This window comes from Mangifera indica, chromosome 2 (genome assembly GCF_011075055.1).
Source record: "Mangifera indica cultivar Alphonso chromosome 2, CATAS_Mindica_2.1, whole genome shotgun sequence".
Taxonomy (NCBI): Eukaryota; Viridiplantae; Streptophyta; class Magnoliopsida; order Sapindales; family Anacardiaceae; genus Mangifera; species Mangifera indica.
Window position 1 is genome coordinate 17,275,483 of NC_058138.1, and position 27,491 is coordinate 17,302,973.

Below are 27,491 nucleotides of genomic sequence, written 5' to 3' on the forward strand. Positions count from 1 at the left end.
TTTCGTTACTAGTATAGTTTGGGTTTGAAGGGCAACCCTTTTGTAATTGTTGTTGTTCGCTCCCTTCCTCTCTCTTGAGGTCTATCATTGCAAACATTTTGATAACAATTTAAGAGAAGTGATTGCTGGTTTTGGGTGCTTCTGACACTGCTTATTTTGCTATCCCACTCTACAGAACAAGCTTAGGTTGTTTCTCAGCCTTGCAGGCTGTGTCTTATTTATTTTGCTTAAAAAAAAAAAAAAAATGTAGTCTAAGAACCATATTAGAATGTACGTACAATGTTGAATTTTCTTCTGCTTGCTCCGTTGGTGGGAGTGGGGGAAATTTTGTTCGAGATATGCCATTATTGATGTGATAGAAGAATTGAGTTTCCGGATCTGGTAAAGGCCCAAAATAGTCTCGAAACCGAAATAAGATTAATGAATTAGACCTGATCATAAAACTTGAGAACCAAACCGAACATGAAAAAGCTTATGGACCCATGCTTGAACACGTTGGGTTTGGTTCAATTGGCCCGATTTGCAGGCCTATACTTTCAACTGAACAACCAAAATTATTCAATGACCACTGGTCTCAAGAGTCTCAACTACCTCTATTGGATGGCTAGTCGGCTCAGTCTTGTAGGTCTCATTGGGAAGTTTTCTCTCAGTTTCAATTGTTCAAAAGGGCGAGATTGTTGCTGGGGGTGCTCAATAGTGGTGTCGGGTACTTGTGCCTTGGTGTGACCAATTGAGAGTCTTGTGCCATTCTTCCATAGGTGGATTTTGGCGTCGCTTTTAGAGGATTGGAAGGTTGGATGAAGTAAAAAGAGAAGTGAAAGTTAGGTGAGAAGAGTAAACATTTCGAAGCTTGTGCAAATGTTTATGGATTCGAATAATGGTGAGAAGCAGGAGATGAATTTCTCAACGAACAGTCTCTGAGGGTGGATCATCTATATAAAGCATTGTTCTTTCCAAAATGAATTAATGATTAAGGAAATTTTAGTTCAAATTTTATAAGAAAACGCAAACATGAATGTATTATTGAAGATTATTAAAAAGAAACTTCGGTAAATTTATATAAAAAATATTATTAAAGGTATTTTCGTCATTTACTCTTACTGAAGATGTCTACTTAAGGTTCTCTTGTTGCTACATTCTCAAAGCAAACTTCCACACAGTTTATAGTAATAAAATTCTCAGAATCCATCGATCCTCAAATGGCTCAATCCCAAACCAAAACATCAAGTGTGAAGATCTGTCACGTCGTGGCCTTGCCTTACCCTGGTAGAGGCCATATCAATCCCATGATGAACCTCTGCAAGCTACTCATTTCAAGAAAACCTAATCTTCTCATCACTTTTGTTGTCACTGAAGAGTGGTTTGGCTTCATCCGTTCCGAAACCAAGCCCGAGAATATCCGGTTGGCTACTGTTCCCAACGTTATACCCTCGGAGCTTGATCGTGCCAAGGACTTTCCGGGCTTTGTGGAAGCTGTTTCCACAAAGATGGAATCTCCTTTCGAAAAGATTCTGGATGAGCTTGAGTTCCCTGTGATGGCTATCATAGCTGATAGTTACATGTGTTGGGCTGTTAATGTTGGCAACCGGAGGAACATTCCTGTGGCTTCGCTTTGGCCAATGTCTGCATCTGTATTTTCAGTTTTTCATCATCACGAGCTCCTCGTTAAAAATGGGCATTTCCCGGTTGAAATTTCAGGTGCGTCTATATATAATTTTTGGCCTTTTTTTCCTTCAGTTTTGAGTTGTAAAGATAACATTATTCTCTTGAACTTATGTCATACTCATACATGTGACAATCGAAATGGCACTGTACAAAAACAAACGGGTTGCTGCCAGATCGAAGATGCCAATCTTCCATGTGCATTAAATTACGGCAGTATTTAAATCGAGTTAACTCAAATTTGATTCAATTTCAGTGGAATTAAACTTAAATTTAAATTTGAACTCGCTTCAGAGGTGTTTGAGAAGAATCAAGTTTGAGTTTGAAAGTTTTAAACTTAGCTTGATACTAAGTCGAGTTTTAGTTAATTTATATTGAATTTTTTAAACTTGTAAGTTTTACGAATCAAACACATATAAAATTCAAACTCAAACTCGAATTTAGAAATATTAAACTCTACTTAAACCTAAATCTTGTTTAATAAATTAATTCATGTGGCTATGGCATGCATGATATCCAGATTAATATTCTAATAGACAATTAATAAACTATATTTGTCTATTTCTGTGACTAGTTGGAATTTGGAAATAGTATATTAATAAGAATTTTAAATATATATAAATTTCATAACTAAAATTTAGACTTTAAAATGTTTACTGTATTCATAAAAAACAAATAATTAAACAGATGTCCCTACTGAATACAAATTCATGTCATGACAAACTTCTTTGTTTGCATTGTAAGATTTCATGTAATTAATTGGTGATGAAATCATGTAATCCTACTCTGCAGGATTTAAATAAAAATTATAAAATATTTAATTAAAGCTTTGGGACTATTGAAATTCTTAGAATGACATATAATTTTTAGAAGGGTGTAATCAATATATATTAGATTAGTGAATTTTTATCAAGGTATAATAAATTTTAATGTTTACATTAAAATTATTTATTTATATTATAATCTTTTAAAAATATTAGACTTATTTTTATTAATCATTTAAATTTATTTATAAATTATTATTTATTTATTTAATTTTATTAAATCAAAAGTATAATTAATATTAATTCACCTCAATAAATTTTCTACCGTGCATATTTGATCATTGTTTTGGGTTTTGAAGAGCGTGGAGACGCGAAGGTGGACTATATCCCCGGACTTTCTTCAACAAGGCTAGCTGATCTTCCAACAGTTTTGTATGGAGGTGGAAGACGAGTTTTGCATTGGGTCCTGGAATGTGTTTCAGGGGTGTCAAAAGCACAATATCTTCTCTTCACTTCAGTCTACAAGCTCGAAGCTCAAGTCATTGACAGCTTAAAAACGGAATTCCCTTTCCCTGTCTACCCTATTGGACCAACCATACCCTACTTTCAAATCAAAGACAACAATTCTCCACTAACGACTAGTCTCAGTGGTCTCAACTACCTCAAATGGTTGGACTCTCAACCTAGTTGCTCAGTCTTGTACGTCTCATTAGGAAGTTTTCTATCAGTTTCAAATGCCCAAATGGATGAAATTGTGGCTGGGGTGCGCAGTAGTGGTGTTAGGTATCTATGGGTAGCTCGTGGTGACACTTCCAGGTTTAAAGATGGGAGGGATGATATGGGGATTGTGGTGCCCTGGTGTGACCAATTGAGGGTGTTGTGCCATTCTTCCGTTGGGGGATTTTGGACACATTGCGGCTGGAGTTCTACTCTTGAAGGGGTTTATGCTGGAGTTCCAATGCTTACTTTTCCAATCTTTGTGGATCAAGTTCCAAACAGTAAGCAAATCGTAGAGGATTGGAAGATTGGATGGAGAGTAAAGAAAGAGGTTTCGAGTGAAAGTTTGGTGACAAGAGAAGAAATTTCAGAGCTAGTACAAAGGTTTATGGATATAAACAATGGTGAGAAGAAGGAGATGAGTAAAAGGGCTACGAAACTTCAAGAGATTTGCGAAGGAGCCATTGCCGAGGGTGGAACATCTACAACAAATATTGATGCTTTTCTTGAGGATATATCACAAAACCGCTCCATATAAAGCATTCTAAGTTAATGTAGCCCCATGACGATTGGTATTCTACGGGCAGTTGGGCACCATTCTTTTCTTAAAGTGGATTATTCCATTCTTTGAGACTCTTTTTTGGAATGATTATGAGCTTAATTAAGATCTATAAATTAACTTGTCTCACAAAATGGATAAATAATTTTTAGTTCAATAATTGTATTGTCTAATGATATTCAAATGTAGGCATAAATATTGTCTACTTAATTAATACCTTTTATTTGTATGTATTAAATAATTAGACGGTAAATTTAATTATCTCTCTAAATAGTCTTTTTTTTATTCAAATAAGACCATAAAAAAAAAAGAAAGAGACATGGGCATTGTTAAAAAAGAGATCAGATATACACAATTATCAATGACAACAAATTTAATTAACTTTTTATAACCAAAAAAAACAAAAAAAAAAAGGTGATCACCAATAATAACAAGAAGGACTTTTATGTCATTTCACTTGATAGAATTCTAACTTAAGTGGGAATTGGTTTTTTCATCAAACCTTGGTTTAAAAAATAGCAATGCTATGTGTATTTATTTTAAGTATATAAATATATACATACTCATATGTATCATCATATGATTGATTATTATTTTATTTTTAATTCAAAATTATTCAATCACATAATAATATATATAAATGTATATATATTTATATACCTAAAATAGATACACATAATTTTATGGTTAAAAAAAATAGTCATTTGACTTTACTCAATTCAAGAGCCGTGTACAAGCTGCAACCAAACATGCTTCTCTCGACAAGCAAATTAATTACCTTTCCATTCTGTTTCAGAATTCATTAATTATTATAAAGTGACAGTATTTGACAGATGAGGCCCCCCTTCTGTTAAGCCTACCCACTAAACAAGTCTATGGCAGCAACTATTTCTCTGCAGGTAATGCCGTCCAAAGTAAGATGAAATAGCTTCAAACAAACTCTTCTCTAGAATAGTACCGCTATACTTGGGTATATCTACGAAACCAAAACATCAAGCATGAAGATCTGCCACTTAGTTGCCCTGCCGTATCCTGGCAGAGGCCACATCAATCCCATGATGAATCTCTGCAAGCTGCTTCTTTCAAGACGACCTCGAATTCTCATCACCTTTGTTGTCACTGAAGAGTGGCTTGGCTTCATGGCCACCGAAACCAAGCCGGATGAAGTCCGGTTTGCAACTGTGCCCAACGTAATACCTTCTGAGCTAGATCGAGCCAAGGACTTTCCTGGCTTCATTGATGCCGTTTGCACAAAGATGGAAGCTCCTTTTGAGAAGCTGATGGATGAGATTGAGGTTGAAGCCCCGGTTACTGCTATTATATCTGATACTTACATGGGTTGTGCTGTTGACGTTGGCAACCGCAGGAACATTCCAGTAGCTACGGTTTTTCCCATGTCTGCATCTGTATTTTCAGTTTTGTATCATCATCACCTCTTAGTGAAAAATGGGCATTTCCCGGTTGAACTTTCAGGTACGTTTAATTTCCCTGAGTAAAGTTATTTTCAAGAACACTATAGATTTATTACAGAATTAAAAGGCATCTGTAGAGAGATTAAATTACTGATACATATGTATTAAATCCCCTGTTTGCATATGTATATTTTTAGAATGTGGAGAGGAGCTAGTCGACTATATCCCTGGACTTGCTCCAACAAGGATAGCTGATCTTCCAACAATTCTGCGTGGAACTGGATCTAATGAAGGTATCAGAAAAGTTTTAAACCGAGCCTTGGAAGTTGTTGAAAGAGTGTCCAAAGCGCAATATCTTTTATTCACTTCAGTTTATGAGCTCGAAGATCAAGTCTTTGACCAGTTAAAAACAGAATTGCCTTTCCCCGTCTGCCCAATTGGACCTACCATACCATTTTTTCATCTCAAACACAACTCTTCATCATTTACCATTACCAGTAATCTCAATGGCCGTCCCAACTACGTGGAGTGGTTGGATTCCCGGCCTGATGCCTCAGTCCTTTATGTCTCATTGGGAAGTTTTCTATCAGTTTCAAGAGCCCAAATGGATGAAATTGTTGCTGGGGTGCGCAATTCTGGTGTACCATACTTGTGGATAGCTCGTGGAGACGCTGGTTGGTTTAAAGATGGCAGTGATGATGCAGGGATTGTGGTGCCTTGGTGTGACCAATTGAGGGTGTTGTGTCATCCTTCCATCGGGGGATTTTGGACTCACTGTGGCTGGAATTCTACTCTTGAAGCTATTTACGCTGGTGTTCCAATGCTTACATTTCCAATCTTTATGGATCAAGTTCCAAATAGTAAGCGCATTGTGGAGGATTGGAGGATTGGATGGAGAGTGAAGAAGAGAGAGGTTGAGAGTGAAAGTTTGGTGACAAGAGAAGAGATCTCAGAGCTAGTGAGAAGGTTCATGGATTTGAATAGTATTGAGAGGAAGGGGATGAGTAAAAGGGTTAGAGAACTAAGTGAAATTTGTCGAGGAGCAGTAGAGGAAGGTGGATCATCTATAACAAACATTGATGCTTTTCTTGAGGATATTTCTCAAATCCATGACTCTACATAAGCAACTGTCCTTTCTCAAAATTTGGAGTCACTAGGGTGCCATTTGTTTCTTCTGTTGGAGATTAATATTTTGGTTGTTTGAATGATCAATGATTTTAAGACATACATATTGAATAAAGAAATGTTCATTGCTTAGCATTCTGCTTTTGGTGGTGATAATGTTTGTTTTCTTGTTGGTACCCAAAATGCACACATGCCTGATTATCTTCAAAATTAAGGTAAATTTGCATATTAAGAATATTAAACATGGTAATAACAATGGATTCTGCAGTTTCCACGCAGTTACCGTAATTTTTTAAGTCCCTTATTAGATGTGGCTCATCAATACAGAACTAAAACATCAAGCATGAATATCTGCCACTTTGTTGCCCTGCCTTATGCTCTAAAGGCCACATCAATCCCATAATGAACTAAAACATCACGCATGATGGAGTGGAGTTTTGGCAACAATTTGAAGAGGTGGTACTTCCACATTCCACATTGTTGTTTATGAATAAAATGCTCATGTTGACCATTGATAGAAGTGGAAGACAAGTGGATAAATATATATTTCACTTTTAAAAAGAATAAAAAATTGTCATTTTATCAAAATTTGGATAGAAAATAGTCATTTATCATTTTTTTAAATTTAAAATTATGTGTATTAATTAGTACTAATTTGTATATTAATAGTATATCAGTATATAATTAAGTGAATATAAATTGAAAATATAATAATACTTTATTATTAATATACTAATTAATACTTATTATTAACATGCAGGAGCATGACCTTCCTGGTTTTACCTGTTTATCTTAAAAAATGAATATTAACACCGTACATGCGAGAAAAATGGAAAGGGCAAAGGCAATAAACATTTGCGTGTGGCAAACATATTTCTATCTTGATTTTGACTATCTAAAAATATATAGAATATGGAACTCTGAAACATTAAAATAAGGGAAATTTTAAAAAATGGCCAAAATGCCCTCCCATTAAGCAAAAATACCCAAAATCACTATTTTCAGGCCAAAATGCACAAAATCACTGTTTCAAAAAAAAAATTGCCTATGACTTTTTTTAATACCAAAACTACCCTTCCCCTCATATTTATATAACTCTCCCACTTACTATGGGGTTTTAATGTGATTTTAGATAAATATGAGGGGTTTTTGGATATTTTACATTATAAAGGTATTTTGATATTTATTTATTTATTTCAAACTTTTTCTAAAATGTCAAAATTACCCTTCCCTTCATTTATATAACTCCCCTCACTCATTATGGGGGTTAAAATAATTTTAGATAAATATGAGGAGTTTTTGGATATTTTACATTGTAAAGGCATTTTCATTTTTCAACTTTTACAATTCGAATTTTAGTTCAGTTTTTTCGAATTTCACCGTTTTACGATATATCGACTCGTATTTTTCAGATTTCCGAAGGATTTTCCGTTTGTTGCCATTCTAGGGTTTTTCAACTTTTAGAATTTGAATTTCAGTTCCGTTTTTTCGGATTTCACCGTTTTACGAGATATCGACTCGTATTTTTCAGATTTCCGAAGGATTTTATGTTTGTTGCCATTCTAGGGTTTTTCAACTTTTAGAATTTGAATTCCAGTTCCGTTTTTTCGGATTTCACCATTTTACGAGATATCGACTCATATTTTTCAGATTTCTGAAGGATTTTTCGATTGTTGCCATTCTAGGGTTTTTCAACTTTTAGAATTCGAATTTTAGTTTCGTTTTTTTGAATTTCATCGTTTGACGAGATATCGACTCGTATTTTTCAGATTTCTGAAGGATTTTCCGTTTGTTGCCATTCTAGGGTTTTTCAACTTTTAGAATTTGAATTTCAGTTCCGTTTTTTCGGATTTCACCGTTTTACAAGATATCGACTCGTATTTTTCAGATTTCTGAAGGATTTTTCGATTGTTGCCATTCTAGGGTTTCAACTTTTAGAATTCGAATTTTAGTTCTGTTTTTTTGAATTTCACCATTTGATGAGATATCGACTCGTATTTTCAGATTTTCGAAGGATTTTCCGTTTGTTGCCATTCTAGGGTTTTTCAACTTTTAGAATTTGAATTTCAGTTCCGTTTTATCGGATTTCACCGTTTTACGAGATATCGACTCATATTTTTCAGATTTCTGAAGGATTTTTCGATTGTTGCCATTCTAGGGTTTTTCAACTTTTTGAATTCGAATTTCAGTTCCGTTTTTTTGAATTTCACCATTTGACAAGATATCGACTCGTATTTTTCAGATTTTCGAAGGATTTTTCGTTTGTTGCCATTCTAGGGTTTTTCAACTTTTAGAATTTGAATTTCAGTTCTGTTTTTTCAGATTTCACCGTTTTACGAGATATCGACTCGTATTTTTCAGATTTCTGAAGGATTTTTCGATTGTTGCCATTCTAGGGTTTTAGTGTTTCGTATGAGTTATTTCAGTATTACTTTATTTTCTCTAATTGTTTCAATTGTGTAAATGTTTGAGTAATTATGCGTTTTTATTGTTTTTTCATGACAAGATTATTTAAAAAATGAACTCAAATACGATACACATCCATATATAACCACAAATAAAGTATATCATATACATATGAACATACACTAAATATATACATCTAAACATAGGAATAACTATAAATATACATCCGTGAGCTACTCGACACAATGAAAATACAACTGTGTCGCTAATCGTCGACGCATAGAGGTAGATGACTCTCGGGGAAAAACGTAGCTCCGTGCCAACGCCAAACACTCAAAAAATCGCAACATAAAGACGCCACAGTCACTGGAGCCCAACCTCTGCTGAGGGACATCCGACACTCGATGTAAAGTGAGGGGATCACGTCGTGGAGTCATCCTAGAAGTTGTCCAAAAAGTCGTCACCTCTAATAACGCGGGAATAAAGGTCATGTACGGTCGCATGCGCTGCTCCAGAGTCCCTATATTCCCCGAATATGAAACATCTGAATCGTACACCGTAATCGACCACTCACGGAAATCTATAACTCCGGTGACCCAATGTGCGTTCTCGAAGTTTATAGGGATGAAAACCTATAAACAATGAGACATTTTAGTTACTTATCGTTGTTGTTAACCAATTGAATATAATAGAAATATATATAAACTCTACCTGATCGACCATCCCCCATGGTTTGTACAACAATCCCGGGGTGTACGATGCATCAACCATCCTCGTGAAGAGCCCCGAAAACTCAAACTCTCCAATCGGTATGGTCTGCCAACTCTTCCAGGCCATCTCAATATGGCCTCCGAAGAATGTGTGGACAGTCGTCCAATGCTATGAGATAGTCGACTGGTGATCATCTTGCTGCCGACGTAATAAAGCCAAAAAGGAATCCACATGCTAAAATAGTATAAACAAGTTCACGTGTTAGTTATTAATAAATATATCTAGCTTTTTATCAAATTATATAGTATAGACAACTCACATCGTCGGTCAACCATTCGCGCAACTCTACAACAAGCCTCCAGAAGCTGTCCTTTGACTTCGACCCGATGAATCCAAGATGTAGCAGTAATCCGAGATAATGCGGCACGCTGTGCACGACATATCGCCTCTGCCCAGAAGTGTCTGGTCTCGTCGGGGATTCGCAGCTCGCTGTCAACCCGTCTTCTTTTGCGAGAAATATCCTGAGACAATGTAAAAAATTCGTTAGACATGAGTAAAAACAAATATGTAAACAAATGTATACGTGGAAAAAACATAAAAAGATGAAAAATATCAAATAATCAAAAAGGAAATGACAAAACTTAAAAAACAAGATTTAACTGTCTGATAACGAAATTGAAATTTGAATTATGAAAATTGAAAAACCCTAAAATGGGAACAATCAAAAAATCTTTCGAAAATCTGAAAAATACGAGTCGATATATCTAAAAACAGTGAAATCTGAAAAAATGAAACTGAAATTCGAATTCTAAAAGTTGAAAAACCCTAGAATGACAAAAAATGAAAAATCCTTTGAAAATATGAAAAATACGAGTCCATATCTCGTAAAACGGTGAAATCTGAAAAAACAGAATTGAAATTCGAATTCTAAAAGTTAAAAAACCCTAGAACGGAAACAATCAGAAAATCCATCGAAAATCTGAAAAATACGAGTCTATATCTCGTAAAACGGTTAAATTCGAAAAAATGAAATTGAAATCCGAATTCTAAAAGTTGAAAAACTCTAGAATGGGAGCAATCGAAAAATCCTTCAGGAATCTGGAAAATACGAGTCCATATCTCGTAAAACGGTTAAATTCGAAAAAAATGAAACTGAAATTTCAATTTTAAAAGTTGAAATAACCTAGAATGGCAACAATCGAAAATCCTTCGGAAATCTGAAAGATAAGAGTCCATATCTCGTAAAACGGTGAAATCCGAAGAAACGGAATTGAAATTCGAATTTTAAAAGTTGAAAAACCCTAGAATGGAAACAGTCGAAAAATCCTTCGAAAATCTAAAAAATACGAGTCTATACCTCGTAAAACGGTGAAATTCGAAAAAACGAAATTGAAATTCGAATTTTTAAAGTTGAAAAACTCTAGAATGGAAACAATCAAAAAATTCTTCAGAAATCTGGAAAATACGAGTCCATATCTCGTAAAACGGTTAAATTCGAAAAAATAGAAATGAAATTCCAATTTTAAAAGTTGAAATAACCTAGAATGACAACAATCGAAAAATCCTTCGGAAATCTGAAAGATAAGAGTCCATATCTCGTAAAACGATAAAATCTGAAAAAACAGAATTGAAATTCGAATTCTAAAATTTGAAAAACCCTAGAATGGGAACAATCGAAAAATCCTTCGGAAATCTGAAAAATACGAGTCCATATCTCGTAAAACGATGAAATCCGAAGAAACGGAATTGAAATTCGAATTTTAAAAGTTGAAAAACCATAGAATGTGAATAATCGAAAAATCCTTCGAAAATCTGAAAGATAAGAGTCCATATCTCGTAAAACGATAAAATCTGAAAAAACAGAATTGAAATTCGAATTCTAAAATTTGAAAAACCCTAGAATGGGAACAATCGAAAAATCCTTCGGAAATCTGAAAAATACGAGTCCATATCTCGTAAAACGATGAAATCCGAAGAAACGGAATTGAAATTCGAATTTTAAAAGTTGAAAAACCCTAGAATGGAAATAGTCGAAAAATCCTTCGAAAATCTGAAAAATACGAGTCTATACCTCGTAAAACGGTTAAATTCGAAAAAATATAATTGAAATTCGAATTTTTAAAGTTGAAAAACTCTAGAATGGGAACAATCGAAAAATCCTTCGAAAATCTGAAAGATAAGAGTCCATATCTCGTAAAACGGTGAAATCCGAACAAACGGAATTGAAATTTGAATTCTAAAAGTTGAAAAACCCTAGAATGGGAACAACCGGAAAATCCTTCGAAAATCTGAAAGATAAGAGTCCATATCTCGTAAAATGGTGAAAACCGAAGAAACGGAATTGAAATTCAAATTTTAAAAGTTGAAAAACCATAGAATGTGAATAATCGAAAAATCCTTCGAAAATCTGAAAGATAAGAGTCCATATCTCGTAAAACGATGAAATCCGAAAAAACGGAATTGAAATTCGAATTCTAAAATTTGAAAAACCCTAAAATGGAAAAATCGAAAAATCCTTCGAAAATCTGAAAAATACGAGTCCATATCTCGTAAAACGATGAAATCGGAAGAAACGAAATTGAAATTCGAATTTTAAAAGTTGAAAAACCCTAGAATGGAAATAGTCGAAAAATCCTTCGAAAATCTGAAAAATACGAGTCTATACCTCGTAAAACGGTTAAATTCGAAAAAACGAAATTGAAATTCGAATTTTTAAAGTTGAAAAACTCTAGAATGGAAACAATCGAAAAATTCTTCAGAAATCTGGAAAATACGAGTCCATATCTCGTAAAACGGTTAAATTCGAAAAAATAGAAATGAAATTCCAATTTTAAAAGTTAAAATAGCCTAGAATGACAACAATCGAAAAATCTTTCAAAAATCTGAAAGATAAAAGTCCATATCTCGTAAAATTGTGAAATCCAAAGAAACGGAATTGAAATTCGAATTTTAAAAGTTGAAAAACCATAGAATGTGAATAATCAAAAAATCCTTCGAAAATCTGAAAGATAAGAGTCCATATCTCGTAAAACGATAAAATCCGAAAAAACGAAATTGAAATTCGAATTCTAAAAGTTGAAAAACCCTAGAATGGGAACAATCGAAAAATCTTTCGGAAATCTGAAAGATAAGAGTCCATATCTCGTAAAACGGTGAAATCCGAAAAAACAGAATTGAAATTCGAATTCTAAAAGTTGAAAAACCCTAGAATGGGAACAATCAAAAAATCCTTCGGAAATCTGAAAAATATGAGTCCATATCTCGTAAAACGATGAAATCCGAAGAAACGAAATTGAAATTCGAATTTTAAAAGTTGAAAAACCCTAGAATGGAAACAGTCGAAAAATCCTTCGAAAATCTGAAAAATACGAGTCTATACCTCGTAAAACGGTTAAATTCGAAAAAACAAAATTGAAATTCGAATTTTTAAAGTTGAAAAACTCTAGAATGGAAACAATCGAAAAATTCTTCAGAAATCTGGAAAATACGAGTCCATATCTCGTAAAACGGTTAAATTCGAAAAAATAGAAATGAAATTCCAATTTTAAAAGTTGAAATAACCTAGAATGACAACAATTGAAAAATCCTTCAGAAATCTGAAAGATAAGAGTCCATATCTCGTAAAACGTTGAAATCCGAAGAAACGGAATTGAAATTCGAATTCTAAAAGTTTAAAAACCCTAGAATGGGAACAATCAAAAAATCCTTCGGAAATCTGAAAAATACGAGTCCATATCTCGTAAAACGATGAAATCCGAAGAAACGAAATTAAAATTCGAATTTTAAAAGTTGAAAAAACCTAGAATGGAAACAGTCCAAAAATCCTTCGAAAATCTGAAAAATACGAGTCTATACCTCGTAAAACGGTTAAATTCGAAAAAACGAAATTGAAATTCGAATTTTTAAAGTTGAAAAACTCTAGAATGGAAACAATCAAAAAATTCTTCAGAAATCTGGAAAATACGAGTCCATATCTCGTAAAACGGTTAAATTCGAAAAAATAGAAATGAAATTCCAATTTTAAAAGTTGAAATAACCTAGAATGACAACAATCGAAAAATCCTTCGGAAATCTGAAAGATAAGAGTCCATATCTCGTAAAACGGTGAAATCCGAAGAAACGGAATTGAAATTCGAATTTTAAAAGTTGAAAAACCATAGAATGTGAATAATCGAAAAATCCTTCGAAAATCTGAAAGATAAGAGTCCATATCTCGTAAAACGATAAAATCCGAAAAAACGGAATTGAAATTCGAATTCTAAAATTTGAAAAACCCTAGAATGGGAACAATCGAAAAATCCTTCGGAAATCTGAAAGATAAGAGTCCATATCTCGTAAAACGATGAAATTCGAAAAAACGAAATTAAAATTCGAATTCTAAAAGTTGAAAAACCCTAGAATGGGAACAATCGAAAAATCCTTCGGAAATCTTAAAGATAAGAGTCCATATCTCGTAAAACGATGAAATTCAAAAAAACGGAATTGAAATTCGAATTCTAAAAGTTGAAAAACCCTAGAATGGGAACAACCGAAAAATCCTTCGGAAATCTGAAAGATAAGAGTCCATATCTCGTAAAACGATAAAATTCGAGAAAACGGAATTGAAATTCGAATTCTAAAAGTTGAAAAACCCTATAATGGAAACAATCGAAAAATCCTTCGAAAATCTGAAAAATACGAGTCCATATCTCGTAAAACGATGAAATCCGAAAAAACGGAATTGAAATTCTAATTCTAAAAGTTGAAAAACCCTATAACAGAAAAAACGGATATAAAATTCGAAAAGTACACAATCAAAAAACCCTAGATAAGAAAAATCCCAATTTACCCCCTCATGAAAACTGAAACCCTAAAAGGTCCACTGTGTTCTAAGGAATTTCCCTAGCTTCCCAATATTTTAAAAAAGCTACTTTCCCCCCCCAAAAACAGCCAATCTTGGCTGAACGTGGGATGCATGATTTTGACGTGGGAAACATTGTTCCCACGTCGGACTGCCGATCTCTTCGGCAGTCATTTTCGTCCAAATTTTGGTCGTTTCAGCCTCCGATTTTCACATAAATCAAATCTACACGTTGTCTAACACAAAACCCCTCAATCAATTCAACAAAAACAACCAAGAATCAAAACATTTTAAGCATTATTCAAACCGTAAACCCTAAAATTTCAAACCGAAAAATCCCAATCAAATCTCAATAATATGAGCAATAATTTGATCCAAACAAGATTACGGGAGATATACTAACCTTTTTTACCATTTGTGGGTGCCGGAAATCAAGAAAATCGACGAAAATCGACGGAAATCAGATCGCCCGTGGGATGAACGTGGTGACGTGAAAATGTTTTGAAATTTGAGAGAAATGCACAGTAAATTCGCTAATTTTAACGTGGGAAATAACAATTTTTTTCTGTGTTATATATATGAACATTTTCGTAATTTCGCAAAACTCACGTTGACGTGATAAATTTCAAAAAAACCCCACGTGGGCTAAGGATTTCCCACGTCACCCCAATTGTTTTAAAAAGCTAAGTTCCCCCCCTAAATTAGGCTGAACGTGGGATTATTGATTTTGACGTGGGAAACACTGTTCCCAGTCGGACTGCCGATCTCTTCGGCAGTCATTTCCGGCCAAATTTTGGTCGTTTTAGCCACCGATTTTCACATAAATCGAATCTACACGTTGTATAACACAAAACCCCTCAATTAATTCAACAAAAACAACAAAGAATCAAAACATTTTAAGCATTGTTCAAACCGTAAATCCTAAAATTTCAAACCGAAAAATTTCAATCAAATCTCAATAATATGAGCAATAACTTGATCCAAACAAGATTACGGGAGATGTGATAACATTATTTTCCATTTTCGGTTGCCGGAAAGCAAGCAAATCTGCGAAAATGACGTTCGCCGTGGGATTGCCATGGGATGCGTTAAAAATTCGAATTTTCTTTGAATTGCACAGTGAAAATTTGCTGTCTTTATATATGGGGGCATTTTCGTCATTTCACAAAACCTGGGCATTTTTGCTTAAACCTGAATTTTTTGGGCAATTTTGTTTAGACCCCTTTAATTTTGCCTAATTTTTAAAATTTCCCTTATTTTTATCGGTTCTCAGGAGGAGAGGATTCAGTCGTTGACTTCCTAGGTACATAACAGTGTTGATTTTATCAATTAATGTGTTTATGCCATCCTGTGTTTTTAATGTATTGTGCTTAACATCTTACCCTATGTATTGATGAATTTGTGTCATTGTGTGTGAGATAGATGATGTGGAGGATATCCCAAGCATTTCTTCATCAAATTTAGCAGACCTTCAAACAGTGTTCCACAGAAATGACCATGGATTCTTGCAGCTTCTCCTGGATTGCATTTCTAGGGTTCCAAAAACACAATATCTTCTATTCACTTCGATCTACGAGCTTGAACCCCATGTTACCAACAACTTAATGGAAACTTTTCCTTTTCCCGTGTACCCTGTTGGCCCATCTATACCTTACCTAGAACTTGAACAAAACAACCATGGAACTAATGCTAGAACCAATGATCCTTGCTGTATACAGTGGCTAGATTCTAAACCAGCAGATTCGGTTCTGTACATCTCGCTAGGCAGCTTCCTCTCTGTTTCAAGCACCCAAATGGACGAAATTCTGGCTGGATTGCAAGATAGTAATGTTTACTTCATGTGGGTGGCTCGTGGAGAAGCTTCTCGTTTGACAGAAATTTGTGGAGAAAAAGGGGTGGTAGTGCCTTGGTGTGACCAATTAAGAGTGCTGTGCCACTCTTCTGTAGGAGGTTTTTGGACACATTGCGGATGGAATTCCACTCTAGAAGCTGTTTTTGCTGGGGTTCCAATGCTTACTTTTCCTCTATTTTTGGATCAAGATCCTAATAGTAACCAAATTGTGGAAGATTGGAAAATTGGTTGGAAGGTGAAGATAGAGATTGGAACTCAAAATATATTGACTAGAGAAGAAATTGCAGATGTTGTGAAAAGGTTCATGGATTTGAACAGCGACGAGGGAATAGAAATGAGAAGAAAAGCAAGACAAATTAGAGATATCTGTCAAGAAGCAACTACAGAAAGCGGATCTTCTGTAATCAACCTTACTTCATTCATTCAAGACGTTTCACAGGGACACAGTCATTGATCAGATACTGTAATTTATCTCAGTGATCATCTCTTGGAAAAACCACCAGCCAGGGGCCATACTTCTGTGGCTAAAAGAATTTGTTCTGTAAATTATAGTTGTCACTGAGCATGTGCAAGATTCTGTTATCTAGTGTCTCTGACTTTGATTTGGTTCTTAAAAGTCACCTGCTTGTGCAAGTTAAGTATCAGCTGAAAAAAAATCTTCTGTTCTTCCTGAATTATTCATAGTTCCATGACTGCAATTTCTTTAAACTCCTTGATTCCAGGCTGAAACATGTTGTAAAAGGAAACATTAGCTATAAATTTGTAAATTGATTCTAAATACGATGCACATCATTACAAGTTGACCCACAAAATATTACACAAGCAGTTCTATTTCATTGTACTCTAAAAATAATCTTTTATTTCATCTATCTGTAATTTTTCCAAGCCAGAAGCAATCTATTTTTATATGAAAAGGTTATCCTGAGCTTACTTTAATTGAAGATAATGGAGGCACCTGTCATGTACTCAAAGATGTACTCAATCGCCGTCTGTCATATGGTTGCCATGCCTTATCGAGGCGGAGGCCACGTCAACCCCCTGATAAACCTCTGCAAATTGTTAACTTCCAGAAAACAAGATATTAATCAGTTGTGTTTTCACAGAAAAGTGGCTGGAGTTAACAAAATTTTAAAAGAGCCTGCTGCATCTCTTCAACACTTTTTTTCCTTCACTTACTTCCTTGCAAATGATTATGATGGATTTAAATTTAGACGAGTAAGAATATTAATAGGTTTGAGCTTGTATGGGTCGTTGTTATGATGGTTAGAGTTTCTAAATTTATTGAAAGAATGAGATTATAATTAGGGGTTTTTTAAATTTAATTTTTAAATAGTAAAATCACTATTCTATACTGAAGATGTTAATTTTATTGTTTAATTAATATTAGCTTCTGGGGAACAGAGTATGATCTAAATATTTGGCCGGTCACAAGAGCCCTTTTCATTCAACCGTTGAGTCTCTGATCTTTGATAGTTTCCTATGTCAAAATCAACCTCAGGCCCGCCCCCAGCTGTTGTTCAATCCGAAGTCCCAGAAATGAAGAACCCTGTCTCATCCAAAGAAAGTCCCCTCTGCCAAGTGGTGGCCATGCCTTATCCCGGTCGCGGCCACATCAACCCCATCATCAATCTCTGCAAGCTATTAGTTTCCAGAGCCAACAAAATTGTTGTTACTCTTGTACTCACCGAAGAGTGGCTCAGTTACCTCAGCTCCGAGCATCTTCCGGAAAAAATACGCTTGGTTTCAATACCAAACGTGATCCCATCTGAACAGGGTCGAGCTGCTGACATCAATGGGTTCTTAGAAGCTGTTTGGACCAAAATGGAGAATCCTTTTGAACTTCTTTTGGATCAACTTGAGCAGCCGGCTAGTGTTATTATTGCTGATAGTTTATTGTATTGGGCTGTTGGTGTTGGGAATCGGAGGAATATTCCTGTGGCGTCGTTTTGGCCTATGTCAGCTATGACGTTTTCGATATTTGAAAACCTCAGCCTTTTAGTTCAGAACGGACACTGCCCAGTTGACTTGATTGGTGAGAAGTTACAAAACTTGTTCTTCTGATTTAAAGATGGAGGGTTTTTGTATGTAGTAATAATTGTAGAATCTATTGATTTACTTTATTTCTGCAAGTTAATGGTAGATAAGGGCAAGGAGCGTGTGGACTACATCCCAGGAGTCTCTTCAACACGTCTGATGGACTTGCCGTCGCTCATCAGTGGCAACGACCAACACAAATTGCAGCAATTCCGTAGGATTTTTTCGTGGGTGCATAAAGCACAGTATCTTTTAATCACTTCAATCTATGAGCTAGAACCCCCTGCCATTGATGCTTTAAGGGCAAAGTTTCAGTTGCCCATCTACACTGTTGGCCCTGCTATCCCTTTGTTCAAGCTTGGAGACAATTCATCTTTAAGTCCTACGCCTACCCACAGTGATATCAATTACACAGAGTGGCTAAATAGTCAACCTGACAGATCAGTTCTGTATGTCGCTTTTGGAAGTTTTCATTCGGTTTCAGGCTCTCAAATGGATGAAATTGCTGCTGGTTTGAGCATTAGCGGCGTTAGGTTCTTGTGGGTAGTTCGTGAACAAACAAGTAAACTGAAAGAAGCCTGTGGTAAAATGGGATTGTTAGTTCCCTGGTGTGAGCAGTTGAAAGTGTTATCTCATCGTTGTATAGGGGGATTTTGGACACATTGTGGGTGGAATTCTGTTAGAGAAGGTGTTTTTGCAGGAGTTCCTTTTCTGACATTCCCCATAGGAATGGACCAAATGACAAACAGCAAGTTTATTGAGGAAGATTTGAATACTGGTTGGAGAGTTGGGAAGGAGACGAGGGAAAATTTGGTGACAAGAGAAGCAATAGATGCGCTTGTGCGCCAGTTTATGGATGTAGAAAACATGGAAGTCAAAGAAATGAGGAAAAGGGCCAAACATCTCCAACAAATATGCAAAAATGCAATTGCAGAAAATGGATCATCAGAAATGAACATCAAATCCTTCATTGGGGACATTTCTCAACGCTATGTATGAAACTGATGATTTTACCAGGGTGGTAAAACACAGAATCCCTGCAATAATTTCATTGATTTATGTACCTTTGGGCGGTTTATGTTGGCAGCTTGTTCAGAAACTTATCAACATTTTTGTTACATGCATCATCAGAATTGAAAAAATATGTCAAAGTCATTTCCTTCTGGAATTTGTTATCTGTTTTGTTTAATTTCATGGTGGAAAATTTGGTTTGGATTTGGATTGAAAAGTCACATATCAAAGTCAAACTTGTGGGATGATCAACATTGTCCAGTCAAAAGTCAAAACTACCACATTTTGGTTGCCCTGAAAAAGGAAAATTAATTAAAATAGACATATGGGCTACTATTTATACTTTTTTTAGACTAACTTTTTTATTTTTTATTTTTATAAGCAAATGATATAATTTGTATGCATTTTACCTTTAATATAAAAAATAAAAAACTTTAAACCAAAATCAAAATAAAAATACATGTAAAACTAAATGCAAGGTAACCAAAAGCAAAAATCTCAAATCAATCAAACATTATCTTTAGAGTAGGAACCTACGATAAGTAGCAATACTTTTGTCAAACAACAACACTTGAGAAATGGATTTAGAGATAAGTTAGAATTTTAGTTATTTATATTTGATCATCGTTTACACAATTTAGGTTTATATCTATTTTTGTCAAATGAAAGTAAAACCTGATTATTAATAGTTATGACTTATTTGTTCAAAAATGTAGTTGTTGACGGAGAGGAAACTTGGACACAAAATGCACAAATTTATAGGCAAACTGTACAAACTATGCAAACTACGCAACCACATAATAGACACTTCACAGATTATGCATAGTTTGCATGATTTGTGTGGGTTTGCGTAGGTTTGTGTGGTTTACATGGGTTTGCGTGGTTTGTGTGGGTTTGAGGATTTGCATGGTTTGCATAATTTGCACAGTTTACTTGTAAATTTACGTGTTTTGTGTCTAGGTTTCCTTTCCATCAATGGCTAAACTTATAGATAAATAAATCATAACTATTAATGGTTAGGTTTTACTGTCTATTTGACAAAAATAGACATAAACTCAAATCATGTAAACGATGATTAATCGTAAATAACCAAAACTCTAACTTACCTCTAAATTTATTTCCAAAGTGTTGTTGCTTGTCGAAGGTTTTAACTCTAAGGATAGTCATCGGTTAGTTTTAGATTTTCGTTTCAACTACTTTGCATTTTTTACGTTTGGTTTTATATGTATTTTGTTTTTTATATTAGGGGTAAAATTGGTATAAAACATGTCATTTACTTATAAAAATAAAAGATAAAAAAGTTGACCAAAAAAATATAAAAGGGTAAATCTTATGCCTATTTTAATCAATTTTCTCCTTAAAAATAAAAATGATAAAGGATTTTCTTCACCCATTCGACAAGATACATACATGTTAAAAGGGTTCATTTTTAGCCCTTTTTTACAAATAAAATCTATTTTTAATAATAAATTATTTGTATTTAAGCATAATTTTTTAAATTTCATTATAAATTCTAATAATAATATAATAAGAATAATAATAAGTGGAAGACAATTAATTATTATGCTTTCTGTGCCCCAATATTTTGGGAATCCTAATCAGCTACTTGTCAAAACGGCATCCATCCTAAAAGGTTTGAACAATTTCTACTCGTGAGATAAAATCTTTGTATGGCTGCAACCCAATTTTTCATACCTCAATTTTCAAACTACCATTAATTTTTCGTCCTTTTTCAAATGGCCGCTGAAGCTACAACTGCCAAATTTCAAAACCCGGATTTCCAACCCGACTTTAGACCGGAACTCTCTGTGACCTCCCACGATGGTCTCCACTTTTGGCAGTTCATGATCGCCGGTTCAATTGCCGGTTCGGTCGAACACATGGCCATGTTCCCGGTCGACACAATCAAGACACATATGCAAGCCCTGAGGTCTTGTCCCATCAAATCGGTCAGTCTGCGGCAAGCCCTTAAATCAATATTACAAACCGAGGGTCCAGCGGGGCTCTACCGTGGTATTGCCGCGATGGGTCTTGGCGCCGGCCCTGCGCACGCTGTTTATTTCTCCGTCTACGAAGTTGCGAAGAAGTATTTATCCGCTGGGAACCCTAACAATTCAGCGGCCCACGCGATTTCTGGAGTTTTTGCGACGGTGGCGAGCGATGCTGTTTTAACGCCAATGGACATGGTGAAACAGAGACTACAGTTGGGTAATAGTACTTACAAAGGTGTTTGGGATTGTGTTAAGAGAGTGTTGAGGGAGGAGGGTTTTGGCGCGTTTTACGCGTCGTATAGGACCACGGTGTTGATGAATGCGCCGTTCACTGCGGTGCATTTCGCGACTTATGAAGCCACGAAGAGGGGTTTAGTGGAGATTTCTCCGGAGAGTGTGAGTGATGAGCGTTTGGTAGTTCATGCTACTGCTGGAGCTGCGGCTGGAGCGCTGGCGGCAGCTGTTACCACGCCGCTTGACGTTGTTAAAACTCAATTGCAGTGTCAGGTAATTTTGCTATGTCTTTGGTTATTTATTGGTTGGTGCTTTTGGGTAATTTTTTATTAGGAGAACTACTATTTTCAATAAGAACTATAAAGGAAGAACAAGTTATTCACCTTCCATTACATTATGCAGCAGTACAATGAAAAGACGAAAGGACCTTATAAAAACATTAAAATGACTGTACTGTTCTTTTACAATTTATTTCGCAAATTCATCACAACACTATTGAGAACTCCACCACCACTCTCTGTCACCATCTCCAACACCACCACCCTCCAGTACATGGCTTACAAACCCGGCTCAACATTCTTAAAAAAACTACCAAATCAAGGGTCTGGATAGACAACTCCATGACCTTCATTCAGCTCTTGGAATCAGATTCAGCAGTGGTCCAACTAGGTCGAAAAATCTAACCATTTCACCTACTTTATTGCCCGTAATGCAAAGAAGAATTGCGGACAATGCAATGCAAGCCACCGTAAGCAAAGAAAAATTGAGAAAAGGATGCAGAGAATAACCGACAACAACACCACCACCCCATAACATTCAGCTCAACATTCTTAAAAAAATACTGAATTGTGGGTCTAGATAAACAACTCCATAACATTCATTTGGCTCTTGGAATCACATGCAGCAGTGGTTCAACTAGCTTGAAAAATCCAACCATTTCACCTGCTTTATTGCCCACAATGCAGAGAAGAATTGTGAACAATCCAATGCAAGCTACCGTCGTCAACACTGCCACCACAACCCTCTGCCACTCATTTGAACAAACAATCAAGCAAAGAAATCCAGTTGAACACTCAATCAAACAAAAAACCCTTCTCAATATTCAAGTAAAACAAAAGGACAGTTGAAAACTGGGCTACGTGTGAATTCTTTCAAGGCAAGGGGCAACCTGATTCGTCATTTGTGGGAGAAGAGAATTTCTTCATAGATGGACAAAGTGGGGGGCTGCTTTAAGGTCTAATTGAATAGTGAAGTGCAGAGGATGCATCGCGTTGACGACGAAATGTGTCAAGGAGTTGAGATGAAGTGAAATGGGAGGAAGTTGAAATAGAAGTGGCGGTCAGTTAAATAACCCGAATTCTAATATGATTTTTTAATTTTAATTTTTTAAATTATAATGAAAATTTAAAATCAAATAAATAAAATTGCTTAAATGTCCTTTATGGTTCAATTTGGTGGAAAATTGAACGGAATGGACTAATTTGTCAGTTTTTTTACTTTAAGGTTGGCAACTTGCCATTTTCACATAATATCGGTTGGAAATAGCTGTTCTCCCTTTTTCATTTGTTTAATATAGTACATTTTGTTGGGTTCTATGGATTTAAATTAGCTTATGTAGTTTTTTAGACATCCAACAAATTGGTTCTTAGTTTTTAATTAATTAATATATGTATTAAAAGCTAAAATTTCCCTTTGAAAACAAATTCTTTTTTAAGCAGTGAGAACAGTGCCTTGCGCTTTGAGTACATTGAAAAAAGGGAGACTTTGGTTGGACTGTGCGCTTGCCCTAGATTGTTGCAATTAGACTGGTTACAGTAGTTGTTATGAAGAAGCCTTGTGGCCTGAGCAGGAATTGGAATGTTTTATTTCATTGATCATTGGGTTAAGTCTTAACAGAGGAGTTTATTCATAATTCTGTTTGGTAGATAACTTTTCTCTTTTTCTCAATTTTTTTCCTTCTTCTTCTGAGGATTATCCTTTCTAATGATTTAGAATGCATAGAATGTCTTTAGTTCCTTTTACTTTGTATTTGGGATAGCTTAGAATTAACTATACATATTAATTGAAACTCATGGTGTGCTCAAGTTTGGATGCATCTGTTTCCCACTTGATTTTAACTTGGCCTTACGGGGTTGGAGGGTGATGACAGCATGTTAGGTGGTGTTGCGACAACTAGATACATGCCTCTGCATATAGCAATATTAATAATTTCAATATATGATCTTCAATTATAGTTGTTTGGTTGTATTACGGGAGATGTTTTTGTTTACTAGTTTTACTTGCTATTCAGGGTGTTTGTGGATGCGACAGATATAATAACACTTCAATCAGTGGTGTTGTTCAAACAATAGTGAAAAAGGATGGATACAAAGGGCTGATGAGAGGATGGATTCCAAGAATGCTTTTCCATGCTCCTGCTGCTGCAATCTGCTGGTCCACATATGAAGCCTGTAAAACATTTTTCCAAGAACTTAATGATAGTAGTAGCAGCAGCATTATCACCTAAATTTCCTTGAACAATACCCATAATTATAATGTTGAAGTTGTGACAAACTATCCATGTATAAGTAAGAATGAGAGCTTCATATGAGGAATGAATAACTAAGATGCGTCTTGCAGATTTCAATTATGTAATTGGTGTCAGGAACTTGAATGAATTCTTGAGACCATAAATTCTTATAGTTTACACGCTGTTACCTTTACCTGAGAAATTTTGCTGAGTTTTTCCTTTCTAGATAGCTTTTTATTTTTCTTTTATTTCCTTGAAACCTCTTTTGAGTCTTCTGTGCAATGATTTTGAACTTTGGGTTAGTGGATGGTGTAGGTTTAAATGCAACAGAAACATTCAATTTGTTCTGGATATTGATATTTAAAGAGATGGGATTATTTATTCTGGATATCGATGTTTAAAGGAAAGGAATTGTGGGTGTGGCACAGATACTATTCTTATGTTTCGTTTGAACTCATTCTATGCTTGGATTATGTGCGGTGGAATTTTGTTACTCATTAATGTTACAATCATTATCTTAATGACCATATTGTATTGTATGGCACATTAACTTCCAGTATCGTATGGAATACCTGGATAGTGTTTTACCAGTTAACTGCATATAGAATCACATACAACTGAGTAAATGCAGGTGATAAATGGAAGGTGATTTCTTGTTGCTCGTGTACACAATTAATTCCGAGAAGCAGATACATGGTTTAATTTGCCCTTGGCATTAAGGGTTATGTGAAAAAAGTTGGAAACGCAAATTCAATAAGCCATTAATCAGTTATTTATCACAATGGTCTCCTGCAAATAAATTAAGATATACATTTGGTGGTCTATTCTTTGGACCTCGTTCAGGAGATCAAAGTTTCTCCTGAACTCACAACTTGACCAACGATTACAGTGATGTCATCCAGCTTTCCACCTGTACGAGGAAAACAATCAGATCAGCACTGGTAATAACAACAAAGGAATATATCATATTTGAAAGCAGATAAGGGATGCCTGTAAGCTTCATCCCAAGAATCTTCTTCCACAAAGGAACATCAATGCCCTGCACATAGCAGTATTACGACGTAAAATTACTATCTTCACTCAGAAGATTAATCTGTATATTAACATAAACGCTTTTAGATAATTTTACCTTAGCTCTAGCCTCCATTGAATATGGAGAATCAAAGTTGGAATCCCGTGAATGAATGTGTGCTAGGTCAGCTAATGCCTTTGCTAGCATCAAAATTAGATCTCAGTCAGTGAGGTATCAACTACTGAGTCACTAATCTTCTGATAAATGAATCTAGCTATGAAGCATATACCAGCCTCAGCAACATCAGTGAATATGTCCATTGTTGAAACGATTTCATGGTCAAATACATTGTCATAAAGCCCATCTGAACCCATCACTATGGTGTCTCCCTCCATTAATTCTACACTGCTAACCTGTTTTTGGTAAGAGTAGCTGATAATCATGGTGAAAGGGGATCATGAAATATCTAAGTTTCAAACTCAGTTAACTTTTTTTTTTTTTCCTTTTCTTTCGGTATTGCAAACCAAAGCATCTTGAGAGGCCTATGGTAGAGATGTCACTAACAAATACAATTAAAGTGTGATGATGCCATATAGGTAAAAATGTGCACAGACATGTTAGGATCTAATTCAGTTTGACATTAAATAAAAGGCTACAGTGTGATAAATGCACAATAGGATAGTAGATGATAGAATAGAGAACTTATTATACATATTATTCAAACGCCAACATTAACTAAATATATATCATACCATGGCATCAAGGTATGTTTGGCCAGCTGCTTCTGAGCTTAGTTGAAAGGGGCAGTCAAAATAATGTTCTTGGGGAGATGAGGAAAAAATTATCTGACCTGACAATGCAAAGTAACCATGCTATTCTGTCATCATTTATGCAACTAAATGATGGAAAAATGATAAACGAAACATGAAATATTAAAAACTTCAACAAAATAACAATCATTATAACCTTTACGAATAATCCTTAGTCCACAATCTCCAATATTTGCGATCTTCAGAATTCCATTTCTCTCCAGCATGGCAACAATTCTACTCATTCACAAGGAAAGCTTAAGTAAATGATGATTTTGATAGGAAAAGGTTTATGAAGTAGATAATGATAATTGATCTAAGCTGTTGCACGGAGATGGACATACACTGCTGACACCATTTATAATGAAAGGGCCACATCTTGAACGAATTATAAACTTACACAGTTGCTGAACCAATGGATGATGTGGCTGCACGTGCTTTTTGTATAAGAATCTGAGGATCATAGTTAACCTAGCGAAGGAGTAACACACCTCAGCTGCGTTAGCTACCAAGAAGATATGTGAAACCCATCTATTCAGCAAAAAATTATGACTCCAGACAATAAAAAATTTTAATTGACACAACTCAGCATTTTGGGTATTGAGAGAAGAAATGACTATGTGACAGTAAAAAACGATGCTCTTATCCCAGATTTAATACAGACAGCAATACCTCCTCATCCTCGACCAAGTATGAAGCATTGGCCATCAATTCCCGAGAAAATATTGAAGGATCCACATTCTGTTCAGCCCACCTGGCAAACATAATTAGGAAAGGATTTCAAAATTCAAGATATTTCCACTTGCTCTGGTGAACCAAATTATGATTTCACAGCTGGGTTTACAAGTCTACAGACACAATTTGATAACTTCTTGTACTACTACAATCATTATTACAGCTTTATATGTGTAGGTCATATTTGTTAAACAAATGTTGCTAATATTATAAAACCTCACCAAAAGCAAATACAATTACTTCCCATTTGGGAGAATCCAAAATTTTTAAAGCTGATACAGTAGATGATTTAATGAGAAGACTGCGAGTGTCATACCCAGAGACACCATCAGCAACAGCAATCACTCCCCCATTATAGCCGCTAACAAGGAAAGCATCTTCCCCTCCTCTGTCAACCTTCACAAAGTTAAAAAACTTGGAAGTATAATCGTGAAAAAAAAAAAAAAAACCGGATAATTACTTCACCAATGTTCATTACCAGTTACAAAACAGGCAATGAATCAAAATAGTACACACTACCTTACTGGGGTGTGGAATGAGGTGCGTGCCAACACGAAATGACAACTCTGACCTAACAACAATTTAAAAAAAAAATCAACCCGCTTCATTTCATCTCGTTTACACACATTAAAGGACACTGAAAATAAACACTAGTCAATATGAGGTTATGCTATGAAGAATGAAGAATTGTACGCGTCTGAATAAACTATATGGATATAGTGGTTCGTTTGCAAACAATTTTAACAAATAAATACATGAATGATACCATAGGATATATACATATATATTGATATAAGCTCACCGAGACTGGAGCGGGTTGAGTTGAGATGAAGCAGAAGACAACAACCTATTCTTCTTGGGAACCGAAATTCTTGTATCCAATGAATAATAGAGTGGACCATATGAAGCTCTGAATATTGGAATCGCCATTTCGCATACTGCTTACCGGTCTGAATTTGTGGACGAAGCTAAAGAAGCAGTATTACGTCAACTGCTTATATCTAAAATGGTGATTCTGGGAACTGAACCATCAAGCACTAGTGGTCTAGTGGTAGAATAGTACCCTGCCACGGTACAGACCCGGGTTCGATTCCCGGCTGGTGCAAAG

General features: G+C 35.3%; 6 protein-coding genes and 1 non-coding gene across 15 annotated transcripts; 6 read left to right on the forward strand and 1 right to left on the reverse strand.

Moving 5' to 3' along the window:
- The first annotated feature begins 1,114 nt into the window (after positions 1–1,114).
- LOC123196650 (UDP-glycosyltransferase 87A1-like) lies at positions 1,115–3,818 on the forward strand. Its single transcript, XM_044610713.1, has 2 exons — positions 1,115–1,698; positions 2,786–3,818. Exons 1-2 carry the CDS (start codon positions 1,200–1,202, stop codon positions 3,679–3,681), a joined length of 1,395 nt encoding a protein of 464 aa, XP_044466648.1. The 5' UTR covers positions 1,115–1,199; the 3' UTR covers positions 3,682–3,818.
- A 754-nt stretch (positions 3,819–4,572) lies between these two features.
- LOC123197808 (UDP-glycosyltransferase 87A1-like) lies at positions 4,573–6,343 on the forward strand. Its single transcript, XM_044612219.1, has 2 exons — positions 4,573–5,175; positions 5,312–6,343. The coding sequence occupies exons 1-2, from the start codon at positions 4,701–4,703 to the stop codon at positions 6,235–6,237; spliced, it is 1,401 nt and encodes a 466-aa protein (XP_044468154.1). The 5' UTR covers positions 4,573–4,700; the 3' UTR covers positions 6,238–6,343.
- Positions 6,344–15,453: 9,110 nt separating this feature from the next.
- Positions 15,454–16,725, forward strand: LOC123208628 (UDP-glycosyltransferase 87A2-like; the record flags this gene model as incomplete). The annotated part of the gene is made up of 2 exons (XM_044626158.1): positions 15,454–15,499; positions 15,619–16,725. Coding segments are annotated over 2 exons (930 nt in total), but the record flags the coding sequence as incomplete, so codon positions are not given.
- Positions 16,726–17,178: 453 nt separating this feature from the next.
- Positions 17,179–19,250, forward strand: LOC123206658 (UDP-glycosyltransferase 87A1-like). The gene is made up of 2 exons (XM_044623857.1): positions 17,179–18,080; positions 18,189–19,250. The coding sequence occupies exons 1-2, from the start codon at positions 17,528–17,530 to the stop codon at positions 19,079–19,081; spliced, it is 1,446 nt and encodes a 481-aa protein (XP_044479792.1). The 5' UTR covers positions 17,179–17,527; the 3' UTR covers positions 19,082–19,250.
- A 1,425-nt stretch (positions 19,251–20,675) lies between these two features.
- On the forward strand, positions 20,676–24,029 carry LOC123208919 (mitoferrin-like). Of its 2 annotated transcripts, XR_006500868.1 has the most exons (3): positions 20,676–21,591; positions 22,284–22,656; positions 23,609–23,669. XR_006500868.1 is itself a non-coding variant. In XM_044626564.1 (2 exons), the coding sequence occupies exons 1-2, from the start codon at positions 20,830–20,832 to the stop codon at positions 23,822–23,824; spliced, it is 978 nt and encodes a 325-aa protein (XP_044482499.1). In that variant the 5' UTR covers positions 20,692–20,829; the 3' UTR covers positions 23,825–24,029. The 2 variants fall into 2 exon arrangements, 1 of the variants encoding a protein (XP_044482499.1); XM_044626564.1 differs by lacking the exon at positions 22,284–22,656 and having other exon boundaries at positions 20,692–21,591; positions 23,609–24,029.
- A 534-nt stretch (positions 24,030–24,563) lies between these two features.
- On the reverse strand, positions 24,564–27,338 carry LOC123208917 (probable protein phosphatase 2C 26). Of its 8 annotated transcripts, none has more exons than XM_044626561.1 (11): positions 27,186–27,338; positions 26,903–26,954; positions 26,700–26,779; positions 26,321–26,402; positions 26,049–26,119; positions 25,806–25,885; positions 25,592–25,689; positions 25,129–25,252; positions 24,957–25,039; positions 24,818–24,866; positions 24,564–24,737 (listed from the first exon to the last, which is right to left on the reverse strand). In XM_044626561.1, the coding sequence occupies exons 1-11, from the start codon at positions 27,311–27,313 to the stop codon at positions 24,667–24,669; spliced, it is 918 nt and encodes a 305-aa protein (XP_044482496.1). In that variant the 5' UTR covers positions 27,314–27,338; the 3' UTR covers positions 24,564–24,666. The 8 variants fall into 8 exon arrangements, 6 of the variants coding, with proteins under 6 accessions (XP_044482496.1, XP_044482495.1, XP_044482497.1 ...); XM_044626560.1 differs by having other exon boundaries at positions 26,700–26,771; positions 26,903–27,020; XR_006500867.1 differs by having other exon boundaries at positions 24,716–24,737; positions 24,957–25,034; positions 26,700–26,771; positions 26,903–27,020.
- Positions 27,339–27,417: 79 nt separating this feature from the next.
- Positions 27,418–27,488, forward strand: TRNAG-GCC. The gene has a single exon. It is a non-coding gene; the product is annotated as a tRNA-Gly (tRNA).
- The last annotated feature ends 3 nt before the right edge of the window (positions 27,489–27,491 follow it).

Bases quoted from the DNA above. Each gene is read 5' to 3' on its own strand.
- LOC123196650 (XM_044610713.1), top strand. From the start codon at position 1,200: ATGGCTCAATCCCAAACCAAAACATCAAGTGTGAAGATCTGTCACGTC. The intron at 1,699-2,785 runs GTGCGTCTATAT...TGGGTTTTGAAG, and splicing joins TTTCCCGGTTGAAATTTCAG to AGCGTGGAGACGCGAAGGTG.
- LOC123206658 (XM_044623857.1), top strand. From the start codon at position 17,528: ATGTCAAAATCAACCTCAGGCCCGCCCCCAGCTGTTGTTCAATCCGAA. The intron at 18,081-18,188 runs GTGAGAAGTTAC...AGTTAATGGTAG, and splicing joins CTGCCCAGTTGACTTGATTG to ATAAGGGCAAGGAGCGTGTG.
- LOC123197808 (XM_044612219.1), top strand. From the start codon at position 4,701: ATGAAGATCTGCCACTTAGTTGCCCTGCCGTATCCTGGCAGAGGCCAC. The intron at 5,176-5,311 runs GTACGTTTAATT...GTATATTTTTAG, and splicing joins TTTCCCGGTTGAACTTTCAG to AATGTGGAGAGGAGCTAGTC.
- LOC123208919 (XM_044626564.1), top strand. From the start codon at position 20,830: ATGGCCGCTGAAGCTACAACTGCCAAATTTCAAAACCCGGATTTCCAA. The intron at 21,592-23,608 runs GTAATTTTGCTA...CTTGCTATTCAG, and splicing joins AAACTCAATTGCAGTGTCAG to GGTGTTTGTGGATGCGACAG.
- LOC123208917 (XM_044626558.1), bottom strand. From the start codon at position 27,285: ATGGTCCACTCTATTATTCATTGGATACAAGAATTTCGGTTCCCAAGA. The intron at 26,772-26,902 runs GTAGTGTGTACT...GAAGGTTGACAG, and splicing joins TCATTCCACACCCCAGTAAG to AGGAGGGGAAGATGCTTTCC. The intron at 25,690-25,805 runs GTTATAATGATT...TTGCATTGTCAG, and splicing joins ACTAAGGATTATTCGTAAAG to GTCAGATAATTTTTTCCTCA.